Genomic DNA, 16,730 nt, shown 5'->3' with positions numbered 1-16,730 from the left:
TCCCACAGAGTAACAAGTGACTCGTAACTGGAAATGCAATGACTTCAGACAGGAGACTTTGTTTTGTTTCCTCTACTCTTTTTTTTTTGCCTCTGTCCTCCAGACAGAAGCAAAAAAACCCCAAAAAAACATTACTGCCGAGAAGCCTTCAACACCTGACAAAGAGAGGACAAACGTGGGCACATGTTCTATGGAATGAGTGAAAGTAAGATGGGGGGAGAAGTAGAGGGGGGCAGGGGGAGGAGGGATGGGAAAGGTCCTCCACCCAGGAGGTTGGAGAGGGTCAGTGCGGTAACTGGTGCGCACTGGGAGAGAGGGGGAGGACCCACATGCAAAATATTTAAGATGCTCAGGCAGAGCTCAAGCTTCACAGAGGAAATAAGACAGAGCCTGGGTGAGCTGTTTGTCAAAGAAGAGTTCCAACTCGACTGGTCAATCAAAGCCTGAGTCTGATATTTCCAGATATCCATAGGGATCAACTGCGTTCGAGCATTGAAAGCAAGCAGACACACCTGAGATTGTGTGAAAATCTAGAATTTTTCTATAGAAAATGGCAAAAGTAAATTTGAGCGTAGTGGCTTTGGGGATCACACTGCTCCTGTTAGCAGAGACGTGGGCCCAGAATCCCAAGAAGAGACTGGCACCTCCAAAGCCTCCCAAGGGTCAGTGCTGCGATGAGGTGCGCTCTCTCAAGGTACAGGTGGCAAATCTGACCAGTCTCCTCGAGGAGCTGAGTCGCAAGCAGGAGACAGACTTGATGAGCGTTGTGAGGCAAATCATGGAGCTGGACACGCAGAACCGTCAGCATGAAGCCCGGGTCACGGAGGCAGAGAGCAAGTACTCAGAGATTAACAACCGTGTGGAGATCATGCAGCTTCAAACCCTGCAATCTGCTACTCAGACTACATCAGGTGAGCATTAACAGTAACTGTAACAGCTGTTAACTGAGTAGGAATTAAATGACATAACTAGTTTTGTGTGCTGCAGGTTGGTGATAACATCTCAAAAACGGCAGGAAGAAATTTTAGCTCAACAATTATTTTTGCTCAATTTAATTTATGTGAAAGCAATTCACATAAACACAACAGTCATGGAGAATTTGTGAAAGAACACATGGTAAAATCTGAAGTACCTGCTCCTGTCTTTCTCTAAGACTGTTGAGCAGCTACAGATTCATGCTCCAGGAGTTACAATTATGTTCACAAATGGACACAGATTTTACAAATCAAAAAGATATGAATGAACTTTTTGAAATGAAAAAGTTGAACCATTGAATGAAATGAACCATTTGTCTACCAACCTGCTCAGCTTGTCTCACTTTTGTTTTCAATGAAAAACGGCCTTCTTGTTTTGTTTAATTTATAAACTCTAGTAAACACGCAGAGAGAATCATAAGCCATCATTTCACAAGAATTTGAGTTCCTCCATTTTCATTGCAGTTCTGAAATAAGACAATTATTATGTACATGCAACACTATGCTGTATATTTATTTGATGTGAAGAACTGTAATCAGCCTGATCCGTTGCTTTGTGGCATCCAGACAACTGCTTTGAAATGGTTGTGAGGCTGTGAGATTACAGCGCACACACTCTTCTGAGCTGCCCTCCAGGAGTCAAAACTATTAATTTGGAACTGTTGAGTCCCATCTGCGGGGCTGTCAATAAAGAGCTGCATCAAAGCCAAATCATCTCCACCATTCATCTCAACATTAGCACACCACTAATCAGCACTGGCTTCTGCAGAGAGCTTAACCAGGCATGACGTAGTTTATTATTTCAATACCTTAACTGTGTGGTCTAACAGGGCCACATTTATGTCACTGGCAAAGGGAACACAGAGACCTCTGTATGACTTGAGAAAATTCAAGACAGGAGAGCAGAGCAGGAAGACACGCAAAGATTAGAAGAAGTGGAGGGTTTCCATCTCTTTTTTGTTTTACACAGACTCTTTCAAGTATTGGGCTCATGCCCTTGGAGATTTAAAAGCCCTATTAATGGCATCACCATACTGTGGAGTAAAAGAAAGAACAATACAAAAATCTGAGCCATGCAGTGCATATTCCCCCATGTTTTGATCATTTTGTTGAGGTAAAGGCCGTTTTTTCATCTGTCCAATCACTCAGATATCCATAAAGCTGTTAGAATTTATGACATTCAAAAAATATATATCTATTGAAACTGCATATGGTTTAAGCATAACTAAAGAGATCTTTTTTTTTTCTCCAGATGCCATATATGACTGTGCATCACTCTACAGCAAGAACTACAAGATCTCTGGAGAGTACAAACTGCCAAAAGATGAGTTCCTGGGCACACCCGAGCTGAATGTGAGTTATAGATGAGTCTTGTGTGTATCATGGGGGTTTTTTGTGTGTATTTTTTGGTGGTTAGCCTCCCTCTTCTCCCTCCAGTCCATTATATTGAACTTTGATAAATGCTTTTAGGTGTTCTGTGACATGGAGACAAACGGAGGTGGCTGGACTGTGATCCAAAGGCGCAAGGTCGGCCTTACATCATTCAACCGAGACTGGAAGCAGTACAAAAATGGATTTGGATCCATTCGTGGAGACTTCTGGATAGGCAATGACCACATCTTCCGTCTAACAAGGCAGCCCAGTACGCTCAGGATTGAGATGGAGGTACGTGTTGGCAAACATAACGCTAGACACTAAAGAGCAAGAATACGTAACCGTGCATAAACCATTTAATAGCCAAAAGAGGGAACATAGGCATAAATACAGAGCCAATTTATTCCTATGGGTAGTAAGAGTAAGAAAATGAATAATAATTCAGACTAACTTTTACAGACATTAGGCAGACCAAGAGAGCCATTATTCTCAGTCTCTATAACTGTCCCTCTCTATATCATGTTATATGTGTTTTCCTGTGCAGGACTGGGAAGGAGAGACACGCTATGCTGAGTATGGCTTTTTCACTGTGGGTAATGAGCTCAACAGCTACAAGCTCTTCCTTGCAAACTACAGTGGGAATGCTGGAGACTCCCTGCGCTACCACAACAACACCAACTTCAGCACCAACAACAAGGACAATGACAAATGTGTGGATGACTGTGCTTCTTTGCGCAAAGGTAAATTATCAAAGCAATCCATGTTGTCATTTACATTAGTTGCTACAGGGAGATATTTGCCTTCTATCAAGTGTATTTCTAACTTTGTTTTCCTCACCTCCTTACAGGTGGTTACTGGTACAACTGCTGCACTGACTCAAATTTGAATGGCGTTTTTTACCGCTACGGTAAGCACACGAAGAACTCAGATGGGATCACTTGGTATGGCTGGCATGGGTCCAACTACTCCCTCAAGAAAGTGGAGATGAAGGTGCGGCCAGTGGGTTTTGCACCATAAGTGCGTCAGCTGTGTGTCCTGGATCAAGATCATATGCGTGAATGTGGAGAGATCTCATTAATACCTGTTCAACCAAATTGTGATTTTCCCTTGACTGGGAAAGGAATGAAAATGTTGTTTGTAATGGTCTGGTTAAGTTTAAGTCAAATGAATGTGTAATGTTTTTACCGTGTTTGATTGTAAATTGTAGTTAATTTTGTGTATTTATCAGTAAAATATTTTATTTTTCAAAAGCTTTGATAGACGCTCTTTCACCACTGTCCCATATGGGTAACTTTATTTTGAATCCTTCTCTCATTTGACTTGAAAGCACTAGGAAGTATTTTTCAGTTAACACAAGCCATTTATGAGTCAGTCCAAACTGGTATAATCTGGTGCAGGCATGAGTCATTAAGGACTGGTAGGAACTAATTAAAAAGGATCTTTGTGAGTTGCTGGAATGGGACCAACCACCAATGGTATTTCTTATGAATTACGTTGCATTTTATTGTAAAACCCTAATCATTGATGACGGGAATGTCTAATTTGTAAAATGTGTACAGCTCTGTAATGTTGTTGTTTTATGTGATAGAAAATAAACATATTTTTTAAAAGAAACAATGTGCATCATCTGTCTCAAACAGACAATTATACATTGTTTTCAATACTTTACTGGGTAAATAGCATATTATAAATGTGACCAACTCAAAGGGCATCTAAACACAAATCAAGGTCTTCATGCATGTCCAATAATGGCAACATATTAGCCACTGACCTCTGACTCTTAGGTCATCTCCTGACATTCTGGCCAAAGGTCCAAGGGCACCTAAGCCAAATGCAGGAATGAAGACCACACACACTCTATTCTGCCAGCTAGTAAATGCCTCTAGCTTTACTACCTTGAAAACAATAACAGCATTTTGCTATGCTTTGAACCAACAAAGAATTCCTTAGAGCATTCAAATACCTAAAGAGAGGGAGCACTGCCTATACAAGCTCAGTGGTAGGCTGAGTCAGATTCTTTTCCTTTTACAAGGTGACACATTCAGTCATTGCAAACATCTAATTAAAGCTGGACATCTATCTCTTCCCTTTGGAAGAATTACCACAGTGGAGTAAAGGGCACTTTAAAAAGACCTTTGGAAGGTGACAAATGACCAAGTCTTTCTATTCTAAGGTCTAAAAGTATTCAAACGTGTTGCCCCCAACTACAAAAGCAGACCTTGAACAGTGTGGACAGTGTAAGTAAGCAACAATAAGGGGTCAGTTACTACTGACATTAACCCTTCTGTCTCCATAGAAGGTACAACACAGGTCTAATTGCTAGCATGCTTAATTTAGGAAACCCAAATGCTGCAGACGGAATTTTTCAAGGGAATTAAACTTTAGTGACTAGAGCTGGCAAAAGTCACAGTTCATATTTGATGAAGATAATGTGTGAAGGTGCGTGCAGCTTGACTGCTGGGCTCCGTACCAAACCCAAAGAATCATAGAAACTATGTTGTGGAAATAGATTGTGCTATGTAAAAGGGTATCAAATTACCTTAATGGGCTTGGTTTGACACTAGCAAAAACATGTCTTTATAAATTTGTCCATGTGATTAATTTATCTAATATTCACCTAATTTTTACCTGGAGTGCAGATTTTATGTTAAGCCTAAGCAACCTGACCCTGTAATATAATTGTTAAATATAATAACTGTAATGCAATCCAAACATCCCTGTAATAAAAACTACCTTTTAGAAATTTATAGGGTTTAAATTTTCTTGGGACTGTGTCTGAGGCCACAGTTTGTGATGTTGTTGAACTGAATTGCTTTATATTGTCTCCCTGCTATTTATATTGATATAAACCTACTTATATTTTTGTATGTTTAAGCTACAAAAACTAATACTGTGTGAGGTGTTCCATCTGTCATTTTTCACAGACAGGTGAAATCCACACCTGTCATTCCAAAAAATAGAATGTCCCAAGGTCAACAAAGGTAGTACATCACAGGGCTACTGGATTGCATTACACTGTACAAGTGTTTCTGCAGTTGTGTCCACCCCCCTTCAACTCATACATTTAGTCCATTTAAGCAGTTGAGAGGTGAAATAAAATAATTTACAAAAGCCACACTGGATGGCTCGCATAAGAGAACAGTTTGCAGCCGCCTGTACATCTGAACATACTAAACTTAATTTAAAATTCCATTTCCAAGCATTTCCATGGATGCCTGGTAACATTATGGCTACACATTTATTATTAACACATGGTCCAGATCATACAGTCTATGGTCCAGATGCAACAATACCCGTCTCCAGTCGTTGCAGTGGTGATGGAACCACCAAATTCACGGTTACTCTGTAAATGAAGGAGCACTCTACTTTTACAGACCTTCATAATACCTATAACATAGCTTTCACCCCATCATTAAATTCTACCTGGTAGTGTCAAATGTACTTTCTTTTGGAAACAAAATTTCCAAGAGAAAATTAATAAAACAGAAACAAATGACTATCATCCAAATCCATTTACAGACATTGCTTGATGTACCAATAACACCCTAGGTTCAAGCTCAATTAACAGTGTTCCTCTGTTGTTGGGGATAATGGGGAAAGTGTGACCTATTTCCTGGCTGTATCCAAAGCTATGGCGCCTGAAACCACAAACTAATTCTTTTGATTTTCTTAAAATCCCTCACACATTATTCATACCAGCTACAACTCATAAAATTTGTACTATTATTTCACTTATTCCGACTTAATACCCTGACTTGTAGCGGAAGATCCATATGAGAGAATATAAAGAACAATTCCTGCAATAATCTCACAAACCCATCTATAAACACAATGACTCATCAGGTACTAAAATAACAGTGACGATGCCTTCTCGTCATCAAAAAGCGTGAATCAGATAAGAAAGCAATTTTTTTCTAATACAGCCAAAACTCTGTAGAGCCAGGTTTACATAGTGTTTTTTGCACACCAGCCCCTAGATCTTTTATGGGAAATCCTGGAGAGGTGAGAACCAGATGGGGATATTGAAAACACCAGAGTGCCGGCTCCCATCATTCATCATCATCAAGGCTCCTAAGAAATTGAAAACAGGCCCCTGAGAAACACGAGTCCAGACACTCATAGATGAAAAGGGGGCAAGCGTCCAATTAGATGCCTGGAAAACAGATTTCTCCACGCCATGCCAAGACAGAGGAATAAAAAAGGATGAGAAAAGTGGATGGAAAAGATGACAGAAGATATCAAAGGGTTATGGGACATGAGGATGTGTATATCATTTCTTTGTGTATTTATTAGATTAAAAATTGACTTTGAGAGAGCAGTTTAATGTTTGTCTTAACCCGCAATGCAAAACTTGTTAATCATGGAGACATTTGTCAAACCTAATTTTTGTTACAATGATTAATTTACACCAACTGGAAGACGAAAAAAGAACTATAAACAAATGTTATTATTTACTTCCCACTGACACTAAATTATGGTGTGATCTCAAAGTTACCAAGTGATTATTTGTCATCAGCAAGTCCTAATTTTCAAGAAATTATAATACAGCTGTGTATGACCCGACATATTAGGGGTGTAACGATTGTTCAAATCCACAGTTCAGTTCAGTTCAGTTCAGACCACGATTTTTGAGCCACGCTTCAGTTCATACCTTTAATAAGAAACAATGTGGAAATAAATTTCTGGGTTTTATTAAATCGACTACACTTTGGAATATCAAGAACACTAAAGAGTAACTAAGTAAACAAAATTACTGTATTTCCTCTAATATCGGCTGGGGCCTTTATTTACCTCAACTGCAGAGGGTACCAGGCCTTTATTGGAAGAAGGCTTATATTAGAGAGAGCCTATATTTATAATTCCCTCTGTTTGATAAGTATATTTGCTCATATTTTAGTACGAAGCCTCCTTGTTTTTTGATCTGCTTCCGTTTGCTCTGTTAAATTTTTGCTACTGCATTACCAGTAATTATGCTAGTCCACACCAGACTTACGCCAACCGAACCAGCTAACTTCCGGTTTGCCCTCTGCTAACTTGAATGGGGATGAAATCATTTAATAGTGCAGCTCTTCTAGACTTTCCAAATGTTATCGGACCGAATAGATCAAAATCTGATAGTGAAACGAGTCATTTCATGGGGCTTGTGTGAGTTTTGTTATATTACAAGCAACCAATAAATTAGGTGGACCATGAAAAAGTCACTTCTTATTTACCTAGTTCATAAAAAGAACTGTTCTCAGTCAAATACTGTGATAAAGAAAAACTGAATTCAACTTCTCACAGTTAATAAAGGCTGTAGTTGTTTTTCATTTTAAAAAATGTTAACTTCTGATGTTCAGACCTCCTACCTGATAAGAGACTCCAGGATGAGAGGAGAAGGACCCTTCTGAAACTCCAGCTCTTTGTAATGCAGAGCTTTGGCATAGGCACGACACTTGGCAGCCCTCTCGCCGAGCAGCACAATGCCATTATCATCTCTCAGAGGCAAAGGGCCCTAGAAAGGGAAATAAATTGTATAAAACAACCATCAGGGGTCTGGTGGTAAAATGTTTTTCCTAAATAAAATGGAACTTGAATGAAGAGTCATCTGCAACCTTTACGGTCCTCTATTGGCAATTAGTAGGGTTTGCACCATCAATAAAACATATTATTTGTGTCTCACTCACTGTTTATACGTAAACTACAGCTCAATTACTGTGAAGGACTGAAATACAGTAGTTTGATGTAGCATTTTCATGATTTTAGTAATGTGCCTTTGTAACTGAGTTAATATGCAAAACAATCTGTGGTAGTCTACAAGAAAACATCTTACACTCTTTTTTTCACTGGCTCGGAATAGGACACCCTCTGTGTGTTTCTACTGCAGCTTCACAGATAGGGGTAACCTTGTCGACATGCTATATTATGGGCCAACTATAACTATCTCTACCCTCAACGTTGCAGTATCGTCACTAATGAGCTCAACATATGTGGTCAAACAGTGGACTTGAGAGAAAGTGCAATCTTCAAACACGTTGCTCTGGCAATCTTTTAGTAGTCCTGCAACACCTGCATAAAGTAGGAGGTGCTGTGGTTTCAAGTTTTTTCTCTTAGTTTCCTGTTTATATTTTCATCAATAATCAATGATTTCTGGTCTGCTATCCAATTGAAGTCCGTTGTTAATACTTCCTGCGGCTGGATTTTATTTTGAAGCAGCTGTAGAAAGTGTTGACAAGTCAGAGTTTAGCAATCAACTGATACTGTGTAAAAGGTATAGTGTCATTTTTATTACATGGAAAACCACTTGCACTGTGTCCACATCACAGTTGTTCATGGCACAGTGCAGGACAGTTAAACCAACTTTATGGAAATGTGGCATTGGTGGCTCTACAAAGTAACAGGAAAAATGAAGGGACTTTGTTGATATCTGCTTTTTGATTAAGACATTTATTATAAGCAGGTTCTGCTATTTGCTGTCACAAACTTTGCTTTGCATCTGGTTCGACGCTTGACTTGATTGACAGATGCATAAATTGAAAACAGTGAATGCTTTCACACACAACTTAGTTTGAAGATACCTTGATGACAATGGAACACATAAAATTAACTGAGCCTAGTGAACCATCATCATCATTTCCACAACATTAAAACAGATGAGGTTTTAATGCTGCTGCTTTGCCAGCTGGAGACCCATGTAAGTACATCCCATTTCTGTCATACAGTGCATGCAATGTCATACTAATCTAGTGGGCATGTCATTTTTGTTTCACAAAGGGGATAAATAAAAAGCCAAAAATCTCAAAACTTAAACAAACTAAAGTTGAGTCACTGGAAGTAATGAATAAACTCTTGTAGATTTATGACAGGCGGTTTGAGAGAAAATTCTATGACGCAGGAAGAGGCTCCCTTATCACCCCTTTAAAATAGCTAATAACAAAACCTGGAAAAGACTCTAGTTTAGAAAATGCAACATGAGATATTAACCTATAAGCACCATAATAAAACATGATGTGTGCAATACTAAAATGTATGACAGTGATTCTGTGATTTAATATAGTAGCTGCAGTTCAATGCTAACCTTGTCACTGTGCTCCATGAACTCTGCCAAGTTGAGCAGAGTCTGTGTGACCTCAGCAATGTCCTGCGAGGTGAGAGCTAACTCAATGCTGCGGATGAGCTCATCCTGCTGGTCCTCACTCAGCTCGGACCAACAAGACAGAAATGCCGCGTTGAACAGATCCCTGTGGAGCACATTAATCATTGTATCATTGCATAACAAATGCAATTCATAGTATTTTTCAGTCACAGTCTGCTTCACATTTAAAGATGCACATAGTCACATCTAGAAACTAGTAGCTAGTGCGACCAGACTTGTACTGCTGGTCACTGAACAGCTCTGCATTAAGCAGCTCCACAACAATATATTATGTAATAACAATAATAATGATGCTTCACTGCTTTGCTCAATGGTGGCTATCCAAACCCCCCGGCTTTCCAAACACTAGGGGTACAAAGTATGGAAAAAGTAAGGAAAAAGCTTCAAATTGTGTTCTGCATCTGTATTAATATGGGGAATTATGTAAATAATTTTAGCCGTAGTGGTCTATCATGGAATAATAAAGGAGGAATAGAAGCAGGAGGAAGTGAGCTAGAGTACACATGACAGGAGTGGTGTACCTGGCCAGAGGGATATAGGTTTGGGCCAGTGACCAGCACGATCGTAGGGCCGGGGAGGAGGACTCCTTCAGCAGGACAACACTCAGGCGCCTCAGCCACTCCAGCCAGTCATCTTTGGACACCTTCCTGGCAGCACCCCAAGCCTGTGAGGAGAGAGGGATCGTCCATTTCAGAGGTCACTGAGAACTACGTGGGAACAACACAGTTTCTCCAGACTTGACAGTCACTGATGATGTGTGTGGGAAGATCTGGCTGAGGTGAACGCAGGTGCATAGTCATCAAATATTACAAAGAATGGAACACCATTCTTCCAAAAAGATAGTCACTCATTAGCTATTTTGATGATGGTGCTGGAGAGTGCGTTAGTCCAAAATCTACAATGGATGTTCAACTGGGTTCAGAACTGTGAGAGTCATAGCATATGATTCACATCATCATGAGTCAATTCATCAAGTCATTCAGTGACCCCTTGTGCCCTGTATTGAAGCATCTGCATTCATTATGTTTCTTCATTTATTTATTCCGGTTTTTCCTTTAATTTGTCACTGGTCTGTTGGTCAACATACCACAAGTAAACTATGGGCTTTTACACAGAACTGTTTATTGTACACAATCATAATACCTTCAGTCAACAACTACACCCTTGAAAAAAAACACTGGATTTGTTAAGTGTTACTTTATTGAAGTTTTAAAAGTAAAATGATCCCTTCTAACCTTCTGAAGTGCTGTTGTGCTGACATGAAGCTTCTTCATAGGCCCCGCTTCTACCGGCCCGCTGACCAGGGCATCGCCATTACCACGAAGTTGGCGATGTTGGAAGATTAGAGGGTCCTCTTCCTCCTCTGCCAGAGTGTAGCCCTGTTATAACCACAGACACACACACACACACACACACACACAGCCCACACACACACACACACACACACACACACACACATACACAGAACCCACCCACACACACACACACACACACACATACAGCCCACACACAGACTGTTGAGTCAGACACAACTGTTGAGTCAGGCCACAAAACATGTTTTATGAATGTACAAGTGCACTTCCTTCCTGAGGGATAACTGTTGATAAACACAGCATGGTAATGACTTACTCATGGTGCACTGTAGATAAAAAAAAAAGTTCTGTTTATTTATGGTTATGTAATTTATTGCCTGATCATGTGCAGCTGATCATGATGGGTTTTAATGTTTGGGTCTGACTGAGCAAGAGACAATGAATAATGAAAAGTTGGCCACAAAATCAATGAGCAATTAATTCAAAAGAAAAGTTGGAAATGTGCATAGTTTAATATGTTTTTGAGAAAAGCTTTATTTATTGGGGGGGACATACCTTAACAATACGACATATAAGTATGTCATAACGCTGGTGGTTGATCCTGTGCTTCAGCATCACTTTATTGACCATGGGGATGAAGATCTGGTACTGCAAATGAGAGGAAAGGGAAGGAGAGTAAATAAAAGGGTGTGTGTGTGCTTAATTATGTGGTCTAGTCTCGCTACCTCTTTCCCCTCACCATAAGCCAAATAACTGAGTACCCTGCACTTGTATCTAACCACTAAGTCTCAGATCAAAAGCTTCCCCGTCACATTGTTGCCAGACGTAGCTGCTGCTACTTCGGTTGGTGGTTAGGCCTGAAAACGATAGGAGGGTTGAGGGATAAGGGAGGGGAAGGCTCGGAAGGACAGGGAGAGGTAAATGTGACCTCATCCACTCTCATAAACACCACCCCCTGCCGCCAAACGGCAAATGACATCAGCAGTCTGGCAGGAAGTAATAAAGACTGAGGGGGGTGGGGGTTACCGAAATGCTGTTCATGTGTAGCCAGCAGCAGGAAGGCTGGAAACAGTCTACTGAATAATAGCTACATCTAAAAGGAGCCTGGGGGACAGCTACGGCTACCTTCTTGCCCAGCTGGAACACTAGCGAGGACAGGGTGTCCATAGAGGTGGAGCGCAGCTCAGGCGTACTGTCAAGTGTCCGAACAATTGGGTGGATAATACGTGAAGCATAGTCGGTGAAGTCCAGGGATTCTGTCAAACGGTCCAGTGTCTCCAAGGCAACCCTGAGCCAGGCAGAAGAAAAACAAATACAAAACACAGCTTTACTTGAACAGTAGTAGATCACAGACACAAAGAGTCACGGCCTGCTCTGACAGACCTTTTAAGATAGCCAAGAGGACATGTGAAAAAAGTATGTGTCAGTCAGATTCTTCTATATCAAAGAAAGTGCACCAAAAAATATTATGCTGTTAAAATTTCTAGCAGCCCTGCGATACTAGCTTTTCTCTTTGGTATCATAGGGCTGGTGTAGTTTTATGTTTCCATTTCTTTGGTGCAAGTGTATAAACAACTGAAGTGGGATTCAGGAAATACAACAAATAAATCAATAAAGTTTATGGTGGAATCCAATGAGAATGGATTTTAACTAGACAGCCAAGTATAGTACTGACTTGCGGGCCTGCAGGGGCACATCAGGGGCATCAAAGAGTTTGACAATGGGAGGCAACAACAAGTGGAGGTAGTCGTCTAGGTTGGCACCAAACAGCTGGATGGCGTTCAGTAGCTGCAAAGGAGAGCACACACGGCTCAGTCACACATACCACAACATTTTAATGAGCTTCTTATGGCTAAAGGGGTTTCTTTGGGAATCCTCAAAAAAAAAAAGAAGCCAGATGGTGTTTTATTTTAGCAAGGTGCTGGCACACATGCTGGCCTTCCAGGAAAATTCTGCATTATTTTGAGTGAGTGAATGAATGACTGAATATCTTACTTGTATGTTACTTCCCAGCACACAGACCATAAAATACAATACAAAGTACAGTAGAGCTACAAATATGACATCATTCAAGTACAAAAATCCACAGAGACACAGAATGTGGGGCTGCTGGGAGGCCAGCATAATAAGATGTATACTATTTAACCTAGACTGTAGATTCCTACTGTGGCTTCAAAATGAAAAAACAAAGAAATTGTAAAAATTAAAACAATTAATTAAATTAAAAATATAAAGACAAGGGGAAAAAAAACACATATGGTCACATTCATCTGAAACAAACAGAATTTCTGAGATCCACTTCAAAGATGTTGTGAGGGACAGACAACAAAGCTTTAGCGTATTGAACATATAGTTTTACATTAACACCTCTGTACTCTGTGAATTTGGGCTTGCAAAGACCAAATTTGGCAATCACAAGAAAAAAACGTGGCGTGGTTGTCAATCCAAAACAGTAGTGGTCCCATGACAGTTTTAAAAACGTACAGCCCGATACTTATGACTGCTGCCACGACCCATGTCTATAAACCAACCAATTGGAATACAGCATGAATTGATGCTGACGTTATATGCACCAATACAGTACATATACACACGTAGATGCACACCACATTCGCATATAAACTGATTTGCATCCTAGCACTATAATGATATCGTACAGTTTTACACAGTTTACAACCAAGATCTCAGTAAACCCAATTTGCAAAGTGTGACACTGCAATGAACGTATAAGATTGCTGTTCATTCACATTGTGTAAGGAACCTAAGTCATTCATTACATGATTACTTATTTAAGAGGTAGTCCTAGCCAGTTAAAATTATGCATAATTTATTCATGTCATCAATATGATTAAAATTAGTAGCAAGCAAGCTGTGATGTAAAACAAATGGAGGCTTGTATTATCATGAGGTTAATGGGATTCTAAATCAATGGTTTCATTATTAGTGAGCACAAACATTTCTATCAACTAAGGTAGTCATATATCTCCTAGTTTCCATTTCTAATAGACACTAAATCTGAATGTGGCACAGGCACTTGGAAGCTGTTGTGCCGCAATGATCTGAATATAAAGTTCTAAATTCAGTATCAGGGCTTGCAGGGCTCACGGGGTGTTTTCAATGCCAATTCCAGCCAGCCAGACAGCCAGACAGCTGTCTTCACCACGTCTTAAATAACAATTTTAACATTAAATGTGTGGCTGTTGCTTGAGAGAGATTTTTGTAGTTTGGTGTAATGGTACGCAATCACGTTGTGTGGAGCATGTGTGACTAGTGTGGATGGATGGATGGTGGTCTTAAAGGATGACGTATGTCGCAGCCAACAAACCCAGCCCGGCCCCCAACACACACCATGACCACCGCTCTCTCCCCGCACCTCCACCCCCACGTCTAAATTGCGCACGGCGAGACAGCAGGAAGCCGAGGTGGAGGTGTAAGTGTGCGTGCATGTACTGGGGAGGGGGGGGTGGTCGTGGTGGCTGGACTTAACAGCTCCTTGAAATGATGGAAGTATGTTTTTCTTTTCTTCTCCTGTGGACTAGTGGGTAACCCGATTCCCAGTTCCCCCATTTCATGACCCCCATCCTCAGGCCTGAGTCTGGATTAGGCTCCAGACCCAGGCCTGAGTTATAGACTATCCAGACTGTGGGCTGCTGGGTTATCTTATACTACAGACTTTGAGACAAAACAGCACCAGAGGAGAAAGCACTGCAGATGACCATGCTACTTATGATTCTGTCTTTGTGGTCTGTGCCCAAACCATGATTTAGGGCTTGAGGGAAAACCCCAACAACTACTGGCAGCAGCTGCTGAAACAGGAGAGTGTGTCAGCTACAGGTCTATGCTGTCTTTGAACTGCTGTATTACAAGTGAATAGCTTAGACCTGAATGGGTCTTGATAGATCTTGACAAAAACCACAAACAGAAAACAGCACTCCATTAAGTCAACTGTGGGCTGAGCTCCTGTGCTTTCTGAAAGAGTGTGGAGTGACGATATTACTTTCTAAACACACTCCTCTTGGCAGAGCAACGTTAAGTTATCTACCCAAATAACAACTCAAATCTGACATATGATCTCTTAAATCTAGTTAGTGTGCTTTCTCCACCTGAATTATGACATACAATGTGTCACGTTTAAGCCATTAATCAGTGCAGATGTCAAATGTCAAAATGAGCTAAGCGGTCAACTCTGACATAAAAAAACTGTTATATAACACGTTATTTGAGATCATGTTGCATGATAATTACTGTTTCACTGCTATAATTAATTACAGACATCAAACTTTAACTTTTCTCTACATTATAGCTATCCCATATTTGTGTGAAGATATATAGCACATATTCCATGTTTAGTTATTCATATTTTATTAAGTTCTCAACAAGTAACATCTGTAGATAACAACTAAAAGCGTATTTAAAACTTTCTTTCCCTTCTACATCTTTGCTTACACAAAGTTTGTCCTGCTTGGAGAATTCTCAAATATTCATTTGTTCCATTGGTGTTTAATGGTACCCTGCTGAGTTTTCTTGTAAACAAGCAAAAAAAGTTAGGTTTAAACTCAGTGTTACTCATCATCCTCAAGGCCTATCATTTTGAATAGATTTCCTTCCTCATAAAAACTTTGCAAGGCTGATTTTGTAAATATTTTAGAAATGTTATTTACCTGTTCTAAACCAACGGTTTTGAAAAGCCTGATGCTATCTGAACTACTGATGTACACATGGGTGAAACATAGTCTGTTTTTCTAAGCAAAGTGTGCGATTTATCAGTTTCATATTACATACAGCCCTCTATAGTCAAAAAGGAAAGCTATATATTATAAATACGACCCACCAAATAAAGCAAGAATTGATATAAAGGACCTAATTCATAAACTGTAAAGAAATGAGCATGGCAATGTACTGACAGTCTCTTTCTTTACTTTTTATATAGATGCTTAAGCTACTATGGGTGCAGAGCATCATAAACAGGACTGAATAATTGCTATCCAAGTCAATTAGAAAGAGAGGGTTGTAAATAAGGTTTTTGAATAAAGGCCAACATTTAAATTATGTAAAGGGGGACACAGAAATTGACAGCAATTTGTACAAAATGGAAAATCTTGCATTGCTTGGGGACTTGGCACATAATGCAATATGCAGGAAGTCCATTATTAAAGAGTGCACATAGCTGCCGAGTAAGCATTCGTGGCGGCATTAACCTGTCTGCAAGCAAGACTTGTTATTTGTCAAGCCTCTGCTCGGGGTTCTGAAAGCAATTTTTTTTAGCTGTTTCCAGCTCTGTGACCATAATTTCAATTCCAGCCTTACTAAATTAATTTATTTAATCTCTACATTTGATATATCTTCATTGTTTTTATTTTTTCAATTACATTTCTATGTTTATGTTCCTTTTTTAATAATTATGTAAGTTTTCCTGCTGCAATAACTAAAATTCAACTCAACTCGATGAAATTTAATCTCATCTTATAAACTTCATAGTTTGATTCGAACTTTTTTGTAGTGGTTGTACACTTCAATCACAGATCGTGCTTTTAAGTTCATGGGAGAATGGAAGATAAACCTCTTCCGCCCAGTGTGGGTCTACAATCTCACACCAGGATTGATGTCTTTGTCACCTGAACTGCACCAACTTGCACTCACCTTGATGGTAACACTGCGTCCAGTGCTGTTGTCGTGCATGAAGACACGCAACATGTGTGGGATGAGCTGAGGAAGGTAAAGCTTGAACTCTCCACCTAGAGCCACAACAATCTGCTCGATCAGAAGGATGATGGTGTTTTGCATGGGGTTGTTTGGTGTCCAGTACTCCTACAGCACAGAAAATGATATGTTGGCATGAATTAGAATAACATCATATGGAGTACTTCTTCTGATACTAATAACCTTGACTGAGGAGTCCTGATCAAGTTCAATTTTGTGTAGCACACAAGCAGA

General features: G+C 40.0%; 2 protein-coding genes across 5 annotated transcripts in view; one reads left to right on the top strand and one right to left on the bottom strand.

Moving 5' to 3' along the window:
• mtor (mechanistic target of rapamycin kinase) overlaps nt 1-16,730 on the bottom strand; it is an 89,595-nt gene that overhangs the window by 52,771 nt on the left and 20,094 nt on the right. For all 4 annotated transcript variants that reach the window (XM_042408413.1, XM_042408415.1, XM_042408416.1 and 1 more), the window contains 8 exons: nt 16,437-16,604; nt 12,472-12,584; nt 11,922-12,084; nt 11,352-11,444; nt 10,719-10,862; nt 10,005-10,147; nt 9,406-9,568; nt 7,697-7,842 (listed from right to left, as the gene is read on the bottom strand). In XM_042408413.1, coding sequence (XP_042264347.1) covers nt 7,697-7,842; nt 9,406-9,568; nt 10,005-10,147; nt 10,719-10,862; nt 11,352-11,444; nt 11,922-12,084; nt 12,472-12,584; nt 16,437-16,604 — 1,133 coding nt within the window. The remainder of the gene's footprint in view (nt 1-7,696; nt 7,843-9,405; nt 9,569-10,004; nt 10,148-10,718; nt 10,863-11,351; nt 11,445-11,921; nt 12,085-12,471; nt 12,585-16,436; nt 16,605-16,730) is intronic.
• Nucleotides 391-3,956, top strand: angptl7 (angiopoietin-like 7). The gene is made up of 5 exons (XM_042408417.1): nt 391-911; nt 2,227-2,327; nt 2,445-2,639; nt 2,893-3,088; nt 3,196-3,956. Exons 1-5 carry the CDS (start codon nt 551-553, stop codon nt 3,363-3,365), a joined length of 1,023 nt encoding a protein of 340 aa, XP_042264351.1. The 5' UTR covers nt 391-550; the 3' UTR covers nt 3,366-3,956.

This window comes from Thunnus maccoyii, chromosome 4, assembly GCF_910596095.1.
Source record: "Thunnus maccoyii chromosome 4, fThuMac1.1, whole genome shotgun sequence".
NCBI lineage: Eukaryota > Metazoa > Chordata > Actinopteri > Scombriformes > Scombridae > Thunnus > Thunnus maccoyii.
Note: the sequence above shows the minus strand (reverse complement) of the source record. Positions and strands in the feature narration are given on the sequence as shown.